Below are 19,790 nucleotides of genomic sequence, written 5' to 3' on the forward strand. Positions count from 1 at the left end.
CACTTATTTTCAAGTCTTCGTTTATAGTTTTCACGTTACATGGAATGAAAACGTGTCGCCAACCTCTTGACTGGAACTATTTATAAATATTACTACATATCACTATAACTTATACTTTCGTACCTCGTCTAGGTCAAAGTTCCCATTAACCTCGCTGATCACGAGGTCGTATATCTTGTCATTGACTTGCAGAGGGTGATCTTTAATTTTCAGGACAAGATCAACAACTGCAGAGAAAGTTTGAATAAATGGCGGAATTAACAATAATAATAGTGTAAAACACTTCACACGGAAATCGCTTAATACAGTTTTTCAATATTTCTGGCCAAGTACCCCTACTTAAAGGGGTACTCCACCCATAGACATCTTATCCCCTATCTAAAGGATAGGGGATAAGATGTCTGATCATGGGGGTCCCACTGTTGGGGACCCCCACGATCACCCTGCTGCACCGGCATTCGTTTAGAGCGTCGGTTGCAGCACCGGAGGCTCGTGATGTCACGTCTACAACCCCCTCAGTGCAAGTCTATGGGAGGAGGCGTAACATCCGTGACGTGACAACTTGCATTGAGGGGGTGTGGCCGCGACATCATGAATGGGGTGTGGCCGTGAGGTCATAAGCCTCTGCCCCGCATCACCAGTCATCCAGCACGGAGCGAAGTTCGCTCTGTGCACCAGATGTCTGGGGTGCCACAGCCAAGATCACGGGGGTCCCCAGTGACGGGATCCCCCCAATCAGACATCTTATCCCCTATGCTTTGGATAGGGGATAAGGCGTCTTGGGGCAGAGTACACCTTTAATTTTTTTTTCCCCAAAATACTGTGACCATACATGCGCCAAACTTATTAAAAGCAATACTGATTACAATTCTATCACTGAAACGATTTCCTAATGCTGCCTACATTTCCCATGAATCCTCTGGCTTTACAGAGAGAGGGGGTGGAGTCTGATCACTGCACCTGGTCATCTAATCAGACTGCGGGTGATAGAGTTCAGCCAGGAGAACTAACTAGACTTATGAGTGGGTCGGGTTCACATTAGGACTCATTTATTTTATTCAGGCATTTTATGAAGTCTCAAGTCACTAAGCTGTGTTCACAAGTAGAACTTTTACTGCATTTTTCACACATTTTCACTGTTATACTGTTTACTGAATTGTGTGATTTTTTGCAGCAATTTTCCAAAATTGCAGTTAAAATTAGGTTTTTAGTTTTTACCATGATTGCCACAATTCCTGTAAATAAAGAAAAACACACAAAGCATGAACAAAGCCGCAGATGAGAAGTAGAACTACGATGGCCCCGACATACGATCATTTCAACATGCGATGGTCTCTCAGAGGCAGCATCAACATACGATGCTTTTGTATGTCGGGGCCATCGCATAAACGGCTATCCTGCAGCGCAGACTGCTTCAGCTGCCGCCAGATAGCCGTTTACGGTGCCCGTGTGGTCCGGTGATGATCACTCACCTGTCCCCGGCGCTCTGGACCATTCTCTTCGGGATCCCCTGCATTGTCGTCGCTCTCCTTCGTCATCATCGCGTCGCTGCGCACGCCGTCCCGTCATCCAATAGGAGCAGCGTGCGTAGCAACGTAATGACGGCGATGAAGAGTGACGATCCCCGGTAGCAGAGACGGTCCAGAGCGGCGTGGACACCCCGGGGTCGCGGCGACAGCGATGGAGGGTGACATCCAGGGCAGCGGTGACAGGAGCGGCGGGGACAGGTGAGTATAACTTACTATACTTTACATTGCACGAATCCCTCAACATACGATGGTTTCAACTAACGATGGTTCATTTGGAACAAATTACCATCGTATGTTGAGTGACCACTGTATCGTGATCCCATAACGATAGCAGCAGTATACAGATAGAGCTAGAGGGGAGATGTATAATTACCATATATATACTGATCCCATAGAGATAGCAGCAGTATACAGATAGAGCTGGAGGGGAGGTGTATAACTACTATATATCCTGATCCCATAGAGATAGCAGCAGCAGTATACAGATAGAGCTGGAGGGGAGGTGTATAAGTACTATATACCCTGATCCCATAGAGATAGTAGTAGCAGTATACAGATAGAGCTGGAGAGGAGGTGTATAACTACTATATACCCTGATCCCATAGAGATAGCAGTAGCAGTATACAGATAGAGCTGGAGGGGAGGGGTATAACTACTATATATCCTGATCCCATAGAGATAGCAGTAGCAGTATACAGATAGAGCTGGAGGGGGAGGTGTATAACTAATAATACCCTGATCCCATAGAGATAGCAGCAGCAGTATACAGATAGAGCTGGAGGGGAGGTGTATAACTACTAATACCCTGATCCCATAGAGAAAGCAGCAGCAGTATAGAGCGATAGAGGGGAAGCGTATAACTACTGTGCGTTAGGCTGGTGATCACCTTACCCAGTTACAGTAATGGAACACATGGATGCAGCTGTACAGGAACAAAACAGTTGTAGGAATAATGATGGCGAGTGCCTTATATGGACAAAATAAATGAGAAATGTCACAAGTGGCCCCACAAGTCTACAGCCGCCCCGGCCCGATCCAGCATCGCTCTCATATTTCTGTGGTCAGTTTTCTCTACCTAGTGACATAGTTCATAGATGCTCATCCTGGGTTTGTCTTTTACCTTGATCATGATGGAACGTTACGATGGCGTAAGCTGCAGCTCCCTGGACCACGTCCACATTTTTTACTTCTACTCCTCCGAATTTAGTTCTGAGGAAATGAATAGCGAGTTTATCCTTAACACGTGACGCTGGAATGTCACTCGGAATTCCATCCACTCGAACTCTTCTACTTTCCATCACTGGTTTATTAACAAGTTGCTAAATAGAAAAAAAATTTAAAAACATAGTTTGATGACTTTAGGGACACAATGATGTGAAACAAACAAGTTTAACCACTTAAGGACCGGGTTTTTTTAGGTTTTTGCATTTTTTGTTTTTTCCTCCTTACCTTTAAAAAGTGATAACTCTTTCAATTTTGCACCTAAAAATCCATATGATGCTTATTTTTTGCGCCACCAATTCTACTTTGTAATGGCGTCAGTCATTTTACCCAAAAATCGACGGCGAAACGGAAAAAAATTCATTGTGAGACCAAAATTTTTTTAAAAACGCCATTTTGTAAATTTTGGGGGTTTCCGTTTCTACACAGTATATTTTTCGGAAATTTTTTTCTGTAGGTCCATACAGTTAAAATGATCCCCTACTTATATACCGTATATACTCGAGTATAAGCCGACCCGAGTATAAGCCGAGACCCCTAATTTCAACCCAAAATCCCAGGAAAAGTTATTGACTCGAGTATAAGCCTAGGGTGGGAAATACATCATCCCCCCCTGTCATCATCCAGACCCGTCATTAACATCCTCATCATCATCCCCTTGTCATCATCCCACACATCCCCCCTTCATCATCCCCTTGTCATCATCCCACACATCCCCCCTTCATCATCCCCTTATCATCCCACACATCCCCCCTTCATCATCCCCTTATCATCCCACACATCCCCCCTTCATCATCCCCTTATCATCCCACACATCCCCCCTTCATCATCCCCTTATCATCCCGCACATCCCCCCTTCATCATCCCCTTATCATCCCACACATCCCCCCTTCATCATCCCCTTATCATCCCGCACATCGCCCCTTCATCATCCCCTTATCATCCCACACATCCCCCCTTCATCATCCCCTTGTCATCATCCCACACACCCCCCCTTCATCATCCTCTTCTCATCATTCGCCCTCAGTGGTCTTCAACCTGCGGACCTCCAGAGGTTTCAAAACTACAACTCCCAGCAAGCCCAGGCAGCCATCGGCTGTCCGGGCTTGCTGGGAGTTGTAGTTTTGAAACCTCCGGAGGTCCGCAGGTTGAAGACCACTGCGGCCTTCGACATCATCCAGCCCCCTCTCACCCCCTTTAGTTCTGAGTACTCACCTCCGCTCGGCGCTGGTCCGGTCCTGCAGGACTGTCCGGTGGGGAGGTGGTCTGGTGGGATAGTGTTTCCGGGCTGCTATCTTCACCGAGGGCGCCTCTTCTCCGCGCTTCCGGCCCGGAATAGAGGCGTTGCCTTGACAATGACGCAGAAGTACGTTGGCAATGAACGTACCTCTGCGTCGTTGTCAAGGCAACGTGACTATTCTGAGGCCGGGCCCGAAGCGCTTAGAAGAGGCCTCCCCGGTGAAGATAGCAGCCCGGAACCACTATCCCACCGGACGACCTCCTCACCGGACAGCCCTGCAGGACCGGACCAGCGCCGAGCGGAGGTGAGTACTGTACAGAACTAAAGGGGGGTGAGAGGGGGCTGGATGATGTCGAAGGCCGCAGTGGTCTTCAACCTGCGGACCTCCGGAGGTTTCAAAACTACAACTCCCAGCAAGCCCGGACAGCCGATGGCTGCCCGGGCTTGCTGGGAGTTGTAGTTTTGAAACCTCTGGAGGTCCGCAGGTTGAAGACCACTGCGGGTGGGGGAGTTCACTCGAGTATAAGCCGAGAGGGGTGTTTTCAGCACGAAAAATCATGCTGAAAAACTCGGCTTATACTCGAGTATATACGGTAGGTGATTTTGTCGGACTTCTGGAAAAAATCATAACTACATGCAGGAAAATTTATACGTTTAAAAATTGTCATCTTCTGACCCCTATAACTTTTTTATTTTTACACTACAGTATGGGGCGGTACGAGGGCACATTTTTTGCGCCGTGATCTGAATTTTATAGCGGTACCATTTTTGCATTGATAGGACTTATTGATCGCTTTTTATTAATTTTTTCATGATATAAAAAGTGACCAAAAATGCACTATTTTGGACATTGGAATTTTTTTGGGGACGTACGCCATTGACCGTGCGCTTTAATTAACGATATATTTTTTATAATACGGACATTTCCGCATGTGACGATACCATATATGTTTATTTTTAATGAAACTGTTTTTTTGTTTTGTTTTTAATGGGAAAAGGGGGGTGATTAAAACTTTTATTAGGGAAGGGGTTAAATGAACTTTATTCACTTTTTTTGCAGTGTTATATATAGGAGACTATAACACTGCACACACTGATCTCTTACACTGATCATTGTTATCCCATAGGAGACTATAACACTGCACACACTGATCTCTTACACTGATCATTGTTATCCCATAGGAGACTATAACACTGCACACACTGATCTCTTATACTGATCATTGTTATCCCATAGGAGACTATAACACTGCACACACACTGATCTCTTATACTGATCATTATTATCCCATAGGAGACTATAACACTGCACACACTGATCTCTTATACTGATCATTATTATCCCATAGGAGACTATAACACTGCACACACTGATCTCTTATACTGATCATTATTATCCCATAGGAGACTATAACACTGCACACACTGATCTCTTATACTGATCATAATTATCCCATAGGAGACTATAACACTGCACACACTGATCTCTTATACTGATCATTGTTATCCCATAGGGACCTATAACACTGCACACACTGATCTCTTATACTGATCATTGTTATCCCATAGGGACCTATAGCACTGCACACACTGATCATTGTTATCCCATAGGAGACTATAACACTGCACGCACTGATCTCTTATACTGATCATTGTTATCCCATAGGGTCCTATAACACTGCACACACTGATCTCTTATATTGATCATTATTATCCCATAGGGACCTATAACACTGCATACACTGATCTCTTATACTGATCATTGTTATCCCATAGGGACCTATAACACTGCACACACTGATCTTTCACATTGATCATTGTTATCCCACAGGAGACTATAACACTGCACACACTGATCTCTTATACTGATCATTGTTATCCCATAGGGGGCTATAACACTGCACACACTGATCATTGTTATCCCATAGGAGACTATAACACTGCACACACTGATCTCTTATACTGATCATTGTTATCCCATAGGAGACTATAACACTGCACACACTGATCTCTTATACTGATCATTATTATCCCATAGGAAACTATAACACTGCACACACTGATCTCTTATACTGATCACTATTATTCCATAGGAGACTATAACACTGCACACACTGATCTCTTATACTGATCACTATTATCCCATAGGAGACTATAACACTACACACACTGATCTCTTATACTGATAATTATTATCCCATAGGGGGCTATAACACTGCACACACTGATCATTGTTATCCCACAGGAGACTATAACACTGCACACACTGATCTATTATACTGATCATTGTTATCCCATAGGGACCTATAACATTGCACACACTGATCATTGTTATCCCATAGGAGACTATAACACTGCATACACTGATATCTTATACTGATCATTATTATCCCATAGGGACCTATAACACTAGACACACTGATCTTTTACATTGATCAGTGGTTTCTCATAGGAAACCATTGATCAATGATTCTGTCGCTTGACTGCTCATGCTTGGATCTCAGGCACTGAGCAGTCATTCGGCAATTGGACACCAGGAGGCAAGGTAAGAGACCCTCCTCGTGTCCTACAGCTGTTCTGGATGCTGCGATTTCGCCGTGGCTATCCCGAACAGCCCCCGGAGCTAACCGTCAGTGATTTAGTTTAACTTTAGATGCAACTTTGAACGCCGCGTCTAAAGGGTTAATAGCACGAGGCACCGCAATCAATGCTGCGCGCTATTAGCCACGGGTCCCGGCCGTTGTTAGAGGCCGGGCCCGACCCGCTATGACGCGGGGCCACGGGAGCGGACTCAGGACGTACAGGTAGGCCTTGGGTCCTTAACAGGTTAAAGGGGTACTCTGCCCCTATACAAAGGATCAGGGGATAAGATGTTCCCCACTGGGGACTCCTTGCGATCTCCCTGCTGCACCCGGCGTATGAGTACACCTGGATGTCTATAAAATACTACAAAATGGGCTTTTTCTATTAAGACATTTACGTCCTAGTTCAGCCCTTGCGCCCCCAGGAGCTGTTTGTTTTATACCCAGTGGGTATGGGGTAATACCGGACATTGTTAATCGGCCAGATACCGCAATCAAAACTGATTGTGTATCCAAAAATAGCGTTGCCAGCGAGCTCATCAGTCCCGATCAGCTGAGAGGACAGGCGGAGGTCTCTACCTGCCTTTGGCTTGTCCGGTCAACGCTCCATGATTCTAGGCCGCCCCACAGCCTGCACTAATAGAGATAAGGCCCCTTTCACACTATAAAGTTGCTCCGTTAAAAGATACCTTATAAACTCCCTTTAGAAAAGCTTTAAAAACGTCTATTACAAAATCCCATTAAAGTCTATGTTTTTTTTGATTATCCGTTATGACCTGTTATAGCCCATCATGAATATCGGACGTTATTCGTGACGGAAGAAAAAAAAAAGGCACATGCGCTAATTTTTCTTCTGTTACAAGAAACGAGTAAATTAACCACCGTATTAACATTGAAGCTTATGGCTGATGAGCCTTTACGTCACCCGTTTACACCTGGTTTATAATATTCAGTATTACATCTGAGCTCAGAAGAGGTGACATCAGAAGACTCCTGCAGTGCTGAAGGACTACTACTACTCCCATCATGGAACAGACTCCTGCAGTGCTGAGGGACTACTACTACTCCCATCATGGAACAGACTCCTGCAGTGCTGAAGGACTACTACTACTCCCATCATGGAACAGACTCCAGCAGTGCTGAAGGACTACTACTACTCCCATCATGGAACAGACTCCAGCAGTGCTGAAGGACTACTACTACTCCCATCATGGAACAGACTCCTGCAGTGCTGAAGGACTACTACTACTCCCATCATGGAACAGACTCCAGCAGTGCTGAAGGACTACTACTACTCCCATCATAGAACAGACTCCTGCAGTGCTGAAGGACTACTACTACTCCCATCATAGAACAGACTCCTGCAGTGCTGAAGGACTACTACTACTCCCATCATAGAACAGACTCCTGCAGTGCTGAGGGACTACTACTACTCCCATCATGGAACAGACTCCTGCAGTGCTGAGGGACTACTACTACTCCCATCATGGAATAGACTCCTGCAGTGCTGAGGGACTACTACTACTCCCATCATAGAACAGACTCCTGCAGTGCTGAGGGGCTACTACTACTCCCATCATGGAACAGACTCCTGAAGTGCTGAAGGACTACTACTACTCCCATCATGGAACAGACTCCAGCAGTGCTGAGGGACTACTACTACTCCCATCATGGAACAGACTCCTGAAGTGCTGAGGGACTACTACTACTCCCATCATAGAACAGACTCCTGCAGTGCTGAGGGACTACTACTACTCCCATTATGGAACAGACTCCAGCAGTGCTGAGGGACTACTACTACTCCCATCATGGAACAGACTCCTGCAGTGCTGAAGGACTACTACTACTCCCATCATGGAACAGACTCCTGCAGTGCTGAAGGACTACTACTACTACCATCGTGGAACAGACTCCTGCAGTGCTGAAGGACTACTACTACTCCCATCATGGAACAGACTCCTGCAGTGCTGAAGGACTACTACTACTCCCATCATGGAACAGACTCCTGCAGTGCTGAAGGACTACTACTACTACTCTCATCATGAAACAGACTCCTGCAGTGCTGAAGGACTACTACTACTCCCATCGTGGAACAGACTCCTGCAGTGCTGAAGGACTACTACTACTCCCATCATGGAACAGACTCCTGCAGTGCTGAAGGACTACTACTACTCCCATCATGGAACATACTCCTGCAGTGCTGAAGGACTACTACTACTCCCATCATGGAACAGACTCCTGCAGTGCTGAAGGACTACTACTACTCCCATCATGGAACAGACTCCAGCAGTGCTGAGGGACTACTACTACTACTCCCATCATAGAACAGACTCCTGCAGTGCTGAGGGACTACTACTACTCCCATCATGGAACAGACTCCTGCAGTGCTGAGGGACTACTACTACTCCCATCATAGAACAGACTCCTGCAGTGCTGAGGGACTACTACTACTCCCATCATAGAACAGACTCCTGCAGTGCTGAGGGACTACTACTACTCCCATCATGGAACAGACTTGTTTCCACGATGGTAGTAGCAATTCCCCAGCTGCAAGAGTCTGCAGACAGCTGGGGAGGCTACATTAGTGTTTGTACTACTACCCCCATCATGGAACAGACTGTTTCATGATGGGGGTTGTAGTACAGGGGCTGAGGGATTGATTGCACCGGGTCTCACTTCTGAGACCCGATGCGATCAGAAGTTATTAAACAAGGGAACGGGCGGCATGCTCCACTCCCCTGTGATGTACCATGTATTCTACTTTCATTTTTAAATTCCCCGCTGGGAGCCCTGAATGGCCAATCAGGGCTCATGGCGGGATTTTCACATAGAAGCGCTGTGGTGGCGAAAGATATATAGAATCGCTGGAAGGGAAGGGGGATATATGTCTAGCTGGCCCTCACAGCGCTTTTATATATCTTGCCCCCTGCTGTACTATATAAAAGTCTTGCCCCCCCCCCCCCCCCCGCAGCGCATTTATATAGGTATTGTCCCTTGCAGCGCATTTATATAGGTATTGTCCCCTGCAGCGCATTTATATAGGTATTCCCCCACAGCGCATGTGTATATATATATATTTTCCCCCCACAGCGCTATCATAAGCCCCTGGCAGCGCCATGTGTTGCTGAAAGAATACTTGTCTTTCATAGCACTGCAGTGGCATATGTACATAGAAGAACTGTGGGGGGCAGACATATAGCATTATCTGCCCCCACAGCGCTACTACGTACATATGTCGCCGCAGCACTATGAATGACAAGTAAGTATTCTTTCAGCAGCGCATCGGGCCGGACGGATTCCTGGCCTGACGCGCTGCTAATAGAATACTTTTCATTCATAGCGCTGCTGGGGGCTTATGATATCGCTGTGGGGGGGGGGGGGGGGGGGAAACATATATATATACACATATATATACACACACACACGCGCGCGGCGGGGGACAATGCCTATATAAATGCGCTGTGTGGGGGCAAGACTTATATAGAAGCGCTGCGGGGGCAAGACAGATTTCTTCTGTGATTTTCACCCCAATATTTATTTTTAACATCATACAAAATGACTGTTGTCTCAGATTTTTCCCAGGTTACAATGCGGCCGAGACCTGACTCACTAGTCAGCTGATGACAGGGAGCCTGTCTGCTTCAATGGGTGGAGCGATCACTTGGTGGGAGAGAGATCAATCTGCAACTAATGCAACAGCTGTAGGCACCCTGATTGAAAACCACAGGTCTTTTGAATGGATGCAGCTCATTTATGTTTCAATGGGTGGGAGCGAAGAAAATGGAATCATGGGATTTGTAGTCAAAAAAAGAAAAGCCAAACAGGAAATACCAGTGCACAAAAAGCTAGCCACAGTGTTATGGTAATCTCACAACATAGCCATTTAGCCTCAAGACAAGCGCAGATCCTTATTAAGCATGTCCATTACTGCCTGCCAGGTACCTACTAAAATCACCTGATGGTGGAGAACCCCTTTAATACTAGTAGTTACAGCCATAATAATAATAATTTGATTGAGAAAGAGATATACAAGATGGTATAATGTACCTATATTGGGGATTGGCTCAGGTGGATAATTAAAAACTAATAACCACAGGATGATAACGGAGTAGAAAGGTGGGGCTGATGAATATATGTAGATATACATAATCAGGTGGTAATGGTCTCCGAAATTACATTCAAACCTTCTACCACGAGCCCGAAACACATTGAACCCCATGTAATGCCTGTTTTATTTTATTACTAATCTACACCCTTTGGGGGAAGCGCCAGGACTGGAGGTTTTTTCTTTTTAAACATGATAATAAAACAGACTACAGCTCCACCTAGTGAGAAACAAGTGTATTACACAGATGGAAAATTTTGCCATTGGGCACGTCTGCTCCACCAGACAGATCGCCGAAAATTCTTCTTATTAATGGACAAAATTATGATGAATTCACAGTCTCCAGACCCCGTCACATTTTGTTATGTTGCTTCTTGTTCTAAATTTTAATAAACTCATTACCCTATAATGCAGCTGTTGCAGAACTAAAACTTCCAGCATGCCCAGACAGCCTCCGGCTGTCCGGGCATACTGAGAGTTGTGGTTTTGCAACAGCTGGAGGCACTGTTTGAAAATTACCGATATAATGAAAATGTGACAACAGAATTTTTGTAATTTTTACTAAATCTATTAAATGGGCACTATAATTAAAATCTGTTTTTAATTCCTTACACCCCCCCCCCCCACCCCCATCTTTTGCACAGACTTTGGACTCCTGATGGCCTGGCAGAAATCCAAAATCAGGAAACGCTGAGGGGTGTGTGCAGCCTTAGCCAATCATAGCTCATCACACACTGAATTGCTCTGGGTTGTGTGCAGCAGAGTGAGGGAGGAAGTTCTCCCCTGTATGGCTTCAGATGATGTCACACCTGCTGGGGAACGCCCCTTCCCAGTCTGTGAATATGACTGAGACTGAGCAGAAAATACAGAACAATAACAAGGTAGAATCAAGAAGGGGTGGTTTATCATGATGGGGGCAGTGACCTGGGAGGATTATAACATTTAAGATCATGACAGGTAATCTTTAAAGGAGAAACAAAGTATTCAGACTCTTTACTATGACACTTGATTTTTAGCTCTGGCTCCTCCCACCTTCGAGATGTTTCTTCACATTTATTGTAGTCACCTGTGGATTGGACACAATACAGAAAGACACAGCCCTGTCTATGTAAGATAACAATGTGTATCAGAGCAAACACCAAACCATGAAAGGGGGAAATAACTGCCTGTAGAGCTCAGAGACATGATTGTGTGGAGGCTCGGAGCGTACCTGGAAAAGGGACAAAAACCATTTCTGCTAAACTGAAAAAAAGTCCCTAAGAGCTCAGTGGCCTCCATAATTCTCACATGGAAAGAGGAACAACCTGGACTCTTCCTAAAGCTGCCATCCACCAAACTAAGTACAGTAACCCCCCGATATGCGATGGCCTCGACATATGATCAAATCGACATACGATGGCCTCTTAGAGGCCATCACAAGTCGATATCAGCATCGACATACGATGCTTTTATATGTCGGGGCCATCGCATTAACTGCTATCCGACAGCGCAAAATGCTTAAGCTGCTGTCGGATAGCAGTTTAAGCATCCCGGACAGGTTGGCTTAACTATCCCCGCTGCTCCAGGTCCACTTCGGGATGCTCCGGCATCTTCCGCATCTTGTCCAGGGTCCGGGCCTCGCTTTCCGGCGTCGTTATTACGTCAGTGCGCACGCCGTGCCGGCGCAGCAGCGTAGTAACGTCACCGGAAAGCGAGGCCCGGACCCTGGACAAGATGCGGAAGACACCGGAGGATCCCAAAGAAGATGCCGGAGCAACGGGACAGCATCGGGAGCCCCTGGGACAGCATCGGGAGCGGTGAGGACGTGGTCCGGAGCGGCGGGGACAGGTGAGTATAACTTCCTATACTTTACATTGCACGAATCCCTCAACATACGATGGATTCGACAAACGATGGGTCATTTGGAACGAATTACCATCATATGTTGAGGGACCACTGTAATTGGGAGACATTCCTGCATCATGTCTAGAGGAAACCAGGCACTACCCATCATCTGCCCAATACCATCTCTACAGTGATCATGGTGGGGGCATCATCATGTCTGGTGGAAACCAGGTACTGCCCAATACCATCTCTACAGTGATCATGGTGGGGGCATCATCATGTCTGGTGGAAACCAGGTACTGCCCATCACCTGCCCAATACCATCCCTACAGTGATCATGGTGGGGGCAGCATCATGTCTGGTGGAAACCAGGTACTGCCCATCACCTGCCCAATACCATCCCTACAGTGATCATGGTGGGGGCAGCATCATGTCTGGGGGAAACCAGGCACTGCCCATCACCTGCCCAATACCATCCCTACAGTGATCATGGTGGGGGCAGCATCATGTCTGGGGGAAACCAGGTACTGCGCATCACCTGCCCAATACCATCCCTACAGTGATCATGGTGGGGGCAGCATCATGTCTGGAGGAAACCAGGTACTGCCCATCACCTGCCCAATACCATCCCTACAGTGATCATGGTGGGGGCAGCATCATGTCTGGTGGAAACCAGGTACTGCCCATCACCTGCCCAATACCATCCCTACAGTGATCATGGTGGGGGCAGCATCATGTCTGGGGGAAACCAGGCACTGCCCATCACCTGCCCAATACCATCCCTACAGTGATCATGGTGGGGGCAGCATCATGTCTGGGGGAAACCAGGCACTGCCCATCACCTGCCCAATACCATCCCTACAGTGATCATGGTGGGGGCAGCATCATGTCTGGGGGAAACCAGGCACTGCCCATCACCTGCCCAATACCATCCCTACAGTGATCATGGTGGGGGCAGCATCATGTCTGGAGGAAACCAGGCACTGCCCATCACCTGCCCAATACCATCCCTACAGTGATCATGGTGGGGGCAGCATCATGTCTGGAGGAAACCAGGCACTGCCCATCACCTGCCCAATACCATCCCTACAGTGATCATGGTGGGGGCAGCATCATGTCTGGGGGATACCAGGCACTGCCCATCACCTGCCCAATACCATCCCTACAGTGATCATGGGGGGGCAGCATCATGTCTGGGGGAAACCAGGTATTGCCCATCACCTGCCCAATACCATCCCTACAGTGATCATGGTGGGGGCAGCATCATGTCTGGGAGAAACCAGGCACTGCCCATCACCTGCCCAATACCATCCCTACAGTGATCATGGTGGGGGCAGCATCATGTCTGGAGGAGACCAGGTACTGCCCATCACCTGCCCAATACCATCCCTACAGTGATCATGGTGGGGGCAGCATCATGTCTGGAGGAGACCAGGCACTGCCCATCACCTGCCCAATACCATCCCTACAGTGATCATGGTGGGGGCAGCATCATGTCTGGGAGAAACCAGGCACTGCCCATCACCTGCCCAATACCATCCCTACAGTGATCATGGTGGGGGCAGCATCATGTCTGGAGGAAACCAGGTACTGCCCATCACCTGCCCAATACCATCCCTACAGTGATCATGGTGGGGGCAGCATCATGTCTGGAGGAAACCAGGCACTGCCCATCACCTGCCCAATACCATCCCTACAGTGATCATGGTGGGGGCAGCATCATGTCTGGAGGAAACCAGGCACTGCCCATCACCTGCCCAATACCATCCCTACAGTGATCATGGTGGGGGCAGCATCATGGTGTGAGGACAGTAGACTAGTCAGAATTGAGGGAAAGCTGAATGGAGCAAAGTAGAGATATTCTTAGGCTGCATTCACATCACGATTTCTCCATCCGACCTGAGTACACGATTTTTATAACTTAAAATCGTATGAAATCGTATATAAAGTCGGATCCATTACACACATCCGATTTGATCCGCATCTGATTTCCCACGATTTTTGTTCAGGTCTGAAATCGTGGTCAACCCCGATTTCAGACCCGAACAAAAATCGTGTGAAATCGGATGCTGATCAAATCGGATGTGTGTAATGGATCTGATTTTTTATGGAGGTCAATGGATCCGACTTTATATACGATTACATACGATTTTAAGTTATAAAAATCGTGTACTCAGGTCGGATGGAGAAATCGTGATGTGAATGCAGCCTTAAGGAAAACCTAATTCAGAGCTGTGGACCTCCCAACTAGACACTGGTGGAGATTTAATAAAACCTGTGCAGAGGAATAAAGGACCAGTTGCTCATAGCATCAGATCACTTTAAAATTACAGATATTATATTATATATATTTGTTTTTTATAAATACTCTGAAAAATAAAAGCTATCTGATTGGTTGCTCAACCAGAGTCCGAACCCATTGGGACATCTCCGAAGAGACCTGAAAATGGTTTCCACCGATGGTCCCATCCAACCTGACAGCTGAGAGGATCAATGGAATAAATCCCCAAATCCAGGTGTGTAAACCTTGTGGCCTCTAGAGACTGGAATCACTAAAGGGTATGAATACAGAGAGACTTTACAGAGACTACAGAGAGACTTTACAGAGAATACAGAGAGACTTTACAGAGACTACAGAGAGACTTTACAGAGAATACAGAGAGACTTTACAGAGAATACAGAGACTGTACAGAGACTACAGAGAGACTTTACAGAGAATACAGAGAGACTTTACAGAGAATACAGAGAGACTTTACAGAGAATACAGAGAGACTTTACAGAGAATACAGAAAGACTTTACAGAGAATACAGAGAGACTTTACAGAGACTACAGAGAGACTTTACAGAGAATACAGAGAGACTTTACAGAGACTACAGAGAGACTTTACAGAGAATACAGAGAGACTTTACAGAGACTACAGAGAATACAGAGAGACTTTACAGAGACTACAGAGAGACTTTACAGAGAATACAGAGAGACTTTACAGAGACTACAGAGAGACTTTACAGAGAATACAGAGAGACTTTACAGAGACTACAGAGAGACTTTACAGAGACTACAGAGAGACTTTACAGAGACTACAGAGAGACTTTACAGAGAATACAGAGAGACTTTACAGAGACTACAGAGAGACTTTACAGAGACTACAGAGAGACTTTACAGAGAATACAGAGAGACTTTACAGAGAATACAGAGAGACTTTACAGAGAATACAGAGAGACTTTACAGAGAATACAGAGAGACTTTACAGAGAATACAGAGAGACTTTACAGAGAATACAGAGAGACTTTACAGAGAATACAGAGAGACTTTACAGAGAATACAGAGAGTCTTTACAGAGAATACAGAGAGACTTTACAGAGAATACAGAGAGACTTTACAGAGAGACTTTACAGAGAATACAGAGAGACTTTACAGAGAATACAGAGAGACTTTACAGAGAGACTTTACAGAGAATACAGAGAGACTTTACAGAGAATACAGAGAGACTTTACAGAGAGACTTTACAGAGAATACAGAGAGACTTTACAGAGAATACAGAGACTTTACAGAGAATACAGAGAGACTTTACAGAGAATACAGAGAGACTTTACAGAGAATACAGAGAGACTTTACAGAGAATACAGAGACTTTACAGAGAATACAGAAAGACTTTACAGAGAATACAGAAAGACTTTACAGAGAATACAGAGAGACTTTACAGAGAATACAGAGAGACTTTACAGAGAATACAGAGAGACTTTACAGAGAATACAGAGAGACTTTACAGAGAATACAGAGAGACTTTACAGAGAATACAGAGAGACTTTACAGAGACTACAGAGAGACTTTACAGACTACAGAGAGACTTTACAGAGAATACAGAGAGACTTTACAGAGAATACAGAGAGACTTTACAGAGAATACAGAGAGACTTTACAGAGAATACAGAGAGACTTTACAGAGAATACAGAGAGACTTTACAGAGAGACTTTACAGAGAATACAGAGAGACTTTACAGAGAATACAGAGAGACTTTACAGAGACTACAGAGAGACTTTACAGAGAATACAGAGAGACTTTACAGAGACTACAGAAAGACTTTACAGAGAATACAGAGAGACTTTACAGAGAATACAGAGAGACTTTACAGAGAATACAGAAAGACTTTACAGAGAATACAGAGAGACTTTACAGAGAATACAGAGAGACTTTACAGAGAATACAGAGAGACTTTACAGAGAATACAGAGAGACTTTACAGAGAATACAGAGAGACTTTACAGACTACAGAGAGACTTTACAGAGAATACAGAGAGACTTTACAGAGAATACAGAGAGACTTTACAGAGAATACAGAGAGACTTTACAGAGAATACAGAGACTTTACAGAGACTACAGAGAGACTTTACAGAGAATACAGAGAGACTTTACAGAGAATACAGAGACTTTACAGAGAATACAGAGAGACTTTACAGAGAATACAGAGAGACTTTACAGAGAATACAGAGAGACTTTACAGAGAATACAGAGAGACTTTACAGACTACAGAGAGACTTTACAGAGAATACAGAGAGACTTTACAGAGAATACAGAGAGACTTTACAGAGAATACAGAGAGACTTTACAGAGAATACAGAGAGACTTTACAGACTACAGAGAGACTTTACAGACTACAGAGAGACTTTACAGAGAATACAGAGAGACTTTACAGAGAATACAGAGAGACTTTACAGAGAATACAGAGAGACTTTACAGAGACTACAGAGAGACTTTACAGAGACTACAGAGAGACTTTACAGAGAATACAGAGACTTTACAGAGAATACAGAGAGACTTTACAGAGAATACAGAAAGACTTTAGTGTTTCATTTTTTTATAAATGTGCAGAGAATTAAAACATTCTGTTATCAGTAGGACAGCAGCTAACGATTATTTTAATAATCAATTAGTTGTCGATTATTTTATTGATTAATCGGAAAAATTTCAAAATTCCCAAAAAAGTGGTTCAGCTGACTCTACTTGAAAAATGTTGTATAATGGACATTTTAAAAGTTTCTAGCATGTGATGTGACCAAACAGCAGCAATTCTTTTTTTTTTTACGTTTACGCCGGTTGCTGTCACTATTAATGATCCAGTGCAGAAACCAGTGTAAAATAAAATGTTAATAGACAGTTAGCCATACGGTAGAATCAAATATGTAAAAAAAATAAAATAAATACTTTTTTGTATAGCAATCGGAAAAGGGGGAGGTAATTTTTACTTTACTCTTTATATCGCACTCCTATACACATGGGGGTATGTGCAAACTGCAGAGCATTGCTCCCAACCCATGTCTGGAGTACAGACTCTGTAGTACTAAAAATACTAAGGTGCAAATGCTCTGCACACACCCCCATGTGAATAGCAGTGTATATGAACTACAGACACAAGGGTGCAATGCTCTGCACACACCCCCATGTGTATAGCAGTGTATATGAACTACGGACACAAGGGTGCAAATGCTCTGCACACACCCCCATGTGTATAGCAGTGTATATGAACTACAGACACAAGGGTGCAATGCTCTGCACACACCCCCATGTGTATAGCAGTGTATATGAACTACGGACACAAGGGTGCAATGCTCTGCACACACCCCCATGTGTATAGCAGTGTATATGAACTACAGACACAAGGGTGCAATGCTCTGCACACACCCCCATGTGTATAGCAGTGTATATGAACTACAGACACAAGGGTGCAATGCTCTGCACACACCCCCATGTGTATAGCAGTGTATATGAACTACAGACACAAGGGTGCAATGCTCTGCACATACCCCCATGGGTAAAGCGGTGTGCACTGCACACTGTACTACAGACAGACGGGTGCAATGCTCTGCATATACTGCTATACACATAGGGGTATATACAGATCATTGCACCCTTGTGTCTGTAGTACAGACTAGGGTGCAATGCTCTGCACATACCCCCCCATCTGTATAGGAATGTACACACACTGCTATACACATGGGGAGTATGTGCAGGCTGCAGAGCATTGCACCCTAAGGTCTGTAGAAGACAGTAGGGTGCAATGCTCTGTCTGCACATACCCCCCATGTGTATAGGAGAGCAGACTGCAGACACACACGGACGGACGGAGGCCCTGGGAGGATCACCGGCCACCAGGACCGCAGCACAGTGATTATTGGAACCTCTATGTACTGTCCGGGGGCCCTGGAGGCGGCAGAAAGTGGAGGGTCACTGATCCTCATGGGCTGAGATGGGGAAATACAGGTAAAATGGCGGCGGGGGAGGAGACAAGGAGGAGCAGCAGCCTGATCGGAGGGTGGAGCTGAGAGTCTGAGACTGTCACTGAGGCTGCTGCGGGACTCACGCCTGACCGCCGCCTCCTCGCAGCCTCCTGACCGCGGACAACGAATCAGGCGATTATTCAATAACGGGATTCGTCGTCAATGAATCCAGTTATTGAATTTAATCAATTTTATCGATTAATCGTTGCAGCTCTAGTTATCACTTTACCATAATGCGGTACTGAGTGATAAATAATGGAGGAGAAAAGAAACATAAAACAAATCTGAAGATGGTAACGCAGTGCGTACGAGTGTAGATAAATGTGAGGAAACCGGCAGCACTCACATATATACAGACGTTCTTTTATTTCATCATACGGTAAAGCTACAATGTGACGTTTCCATCGCCTCCAGACGATCAGGGACCCGTCCGCCAGCACCAACGTCTTCATGTAGCGCTGCGCATAGGTAAGACGCTGTGTGACCGCAGGAGCTATGACTAGGTTCACACAGTTTATGTGGTAGAATTTAATATGAATCCTGTTAAAGCCTAAAAATAAAATCTACATCCGATAAGTGTAAGGAAACAGAAGCCGACACCTCCCATTGACTTGGACAGAAGAGAATAGGACAAGACTGATCCTAGACGTCCGATCGCCATTGGGAATGAGAATTGTGGGATATGGCGCCCAGGTCCATCATTAAAAAAGAATAACTGTTTCTTCCCTCCACTCCGGTGTCACATGAGCTGCAGATGTCACATGACCGATACAACCAATTAGGAGCCCCAATGGACACACTTAGTACTTAGGAGTATGGGTGACATCTGCTGCTGAACACTGAGGGGACACTAATGACTGTGACACAGAGGGAGATGAGGGGACACTAATGACTGTGACACAGGGGGAGATGAGGGGACACTAATGACTGTGACACAGGGAGAGATATGGGGACACTAATGATTGTGACACAGGGAGAGATGAGGGGACACTAATGACTGTGACACAGAGGGAG

The 19,790-nt window shown here is 45.5% G+C and overlaps 2 protein-coding genes across 2 annotated transcripts in view; one reads left to right on the forward strand and one right to left on the reverse strand.

Moving 5' to 3' along the window:
• LOC130296986 (uncharacterized) overlaps nt 1-19,790 on the reverse strand; it is a 55,167-nt gene that overhangs the window by 27,191 nt on the left and 8,186 nt on the right. The window contains exons 2-3 of the mRNA XM_056549112.1: nt 2,650-2,848; nt 124-227 (exon numbers count right to left, since the gene is read on the reverse strand). Coding sequence (XP_056405087.1) covers nt 124-227; nt 2,650-2,827 — 282 coding nt within the window. The 5' untranslated portion in view covers nt 2,828-2,848. The remainder of the gene's footprint in view (nt 1-123; nt 228-2,649; nt 2,849-19,790) is intronic.
• LOC130296902 (trichohyalin-like) lies at nt 15,063-17,378 on the forward strand. Its single transcript, XM_056548946.1, has one exon. The coding sequence runs from the start codon at nt 15,063-15,065 to the stop codon at nt 17,376-17,378; it is 2,316 nt and encodes a 771-aa protein (XP_056404921.1).

This window comes from Hyla sarda, chromosome 12 (assembly GCF_029499605.1).
Source record: "Hyla sarda isolate aHylSar1 chromosome 12, aHylSar1.hap1, whole genome shotgun sequence".
Taxonomy (NCBI): domain Eukaryota; kingdom Metazoa; phylum Chordata; class Amphibia; order Anura; family Hylidae; genus Hyla; species Hyla sarda.

Bases quoted from the DNA above. Each gene is read 5' to 3' on its own strand.
- LOC130296902 (XM_056548946.1), top strand. From the start codon at position 15,063: ATGAATACAGAGAGACTTTACAGAGACTACAGAGAGACTTTACAGAGA.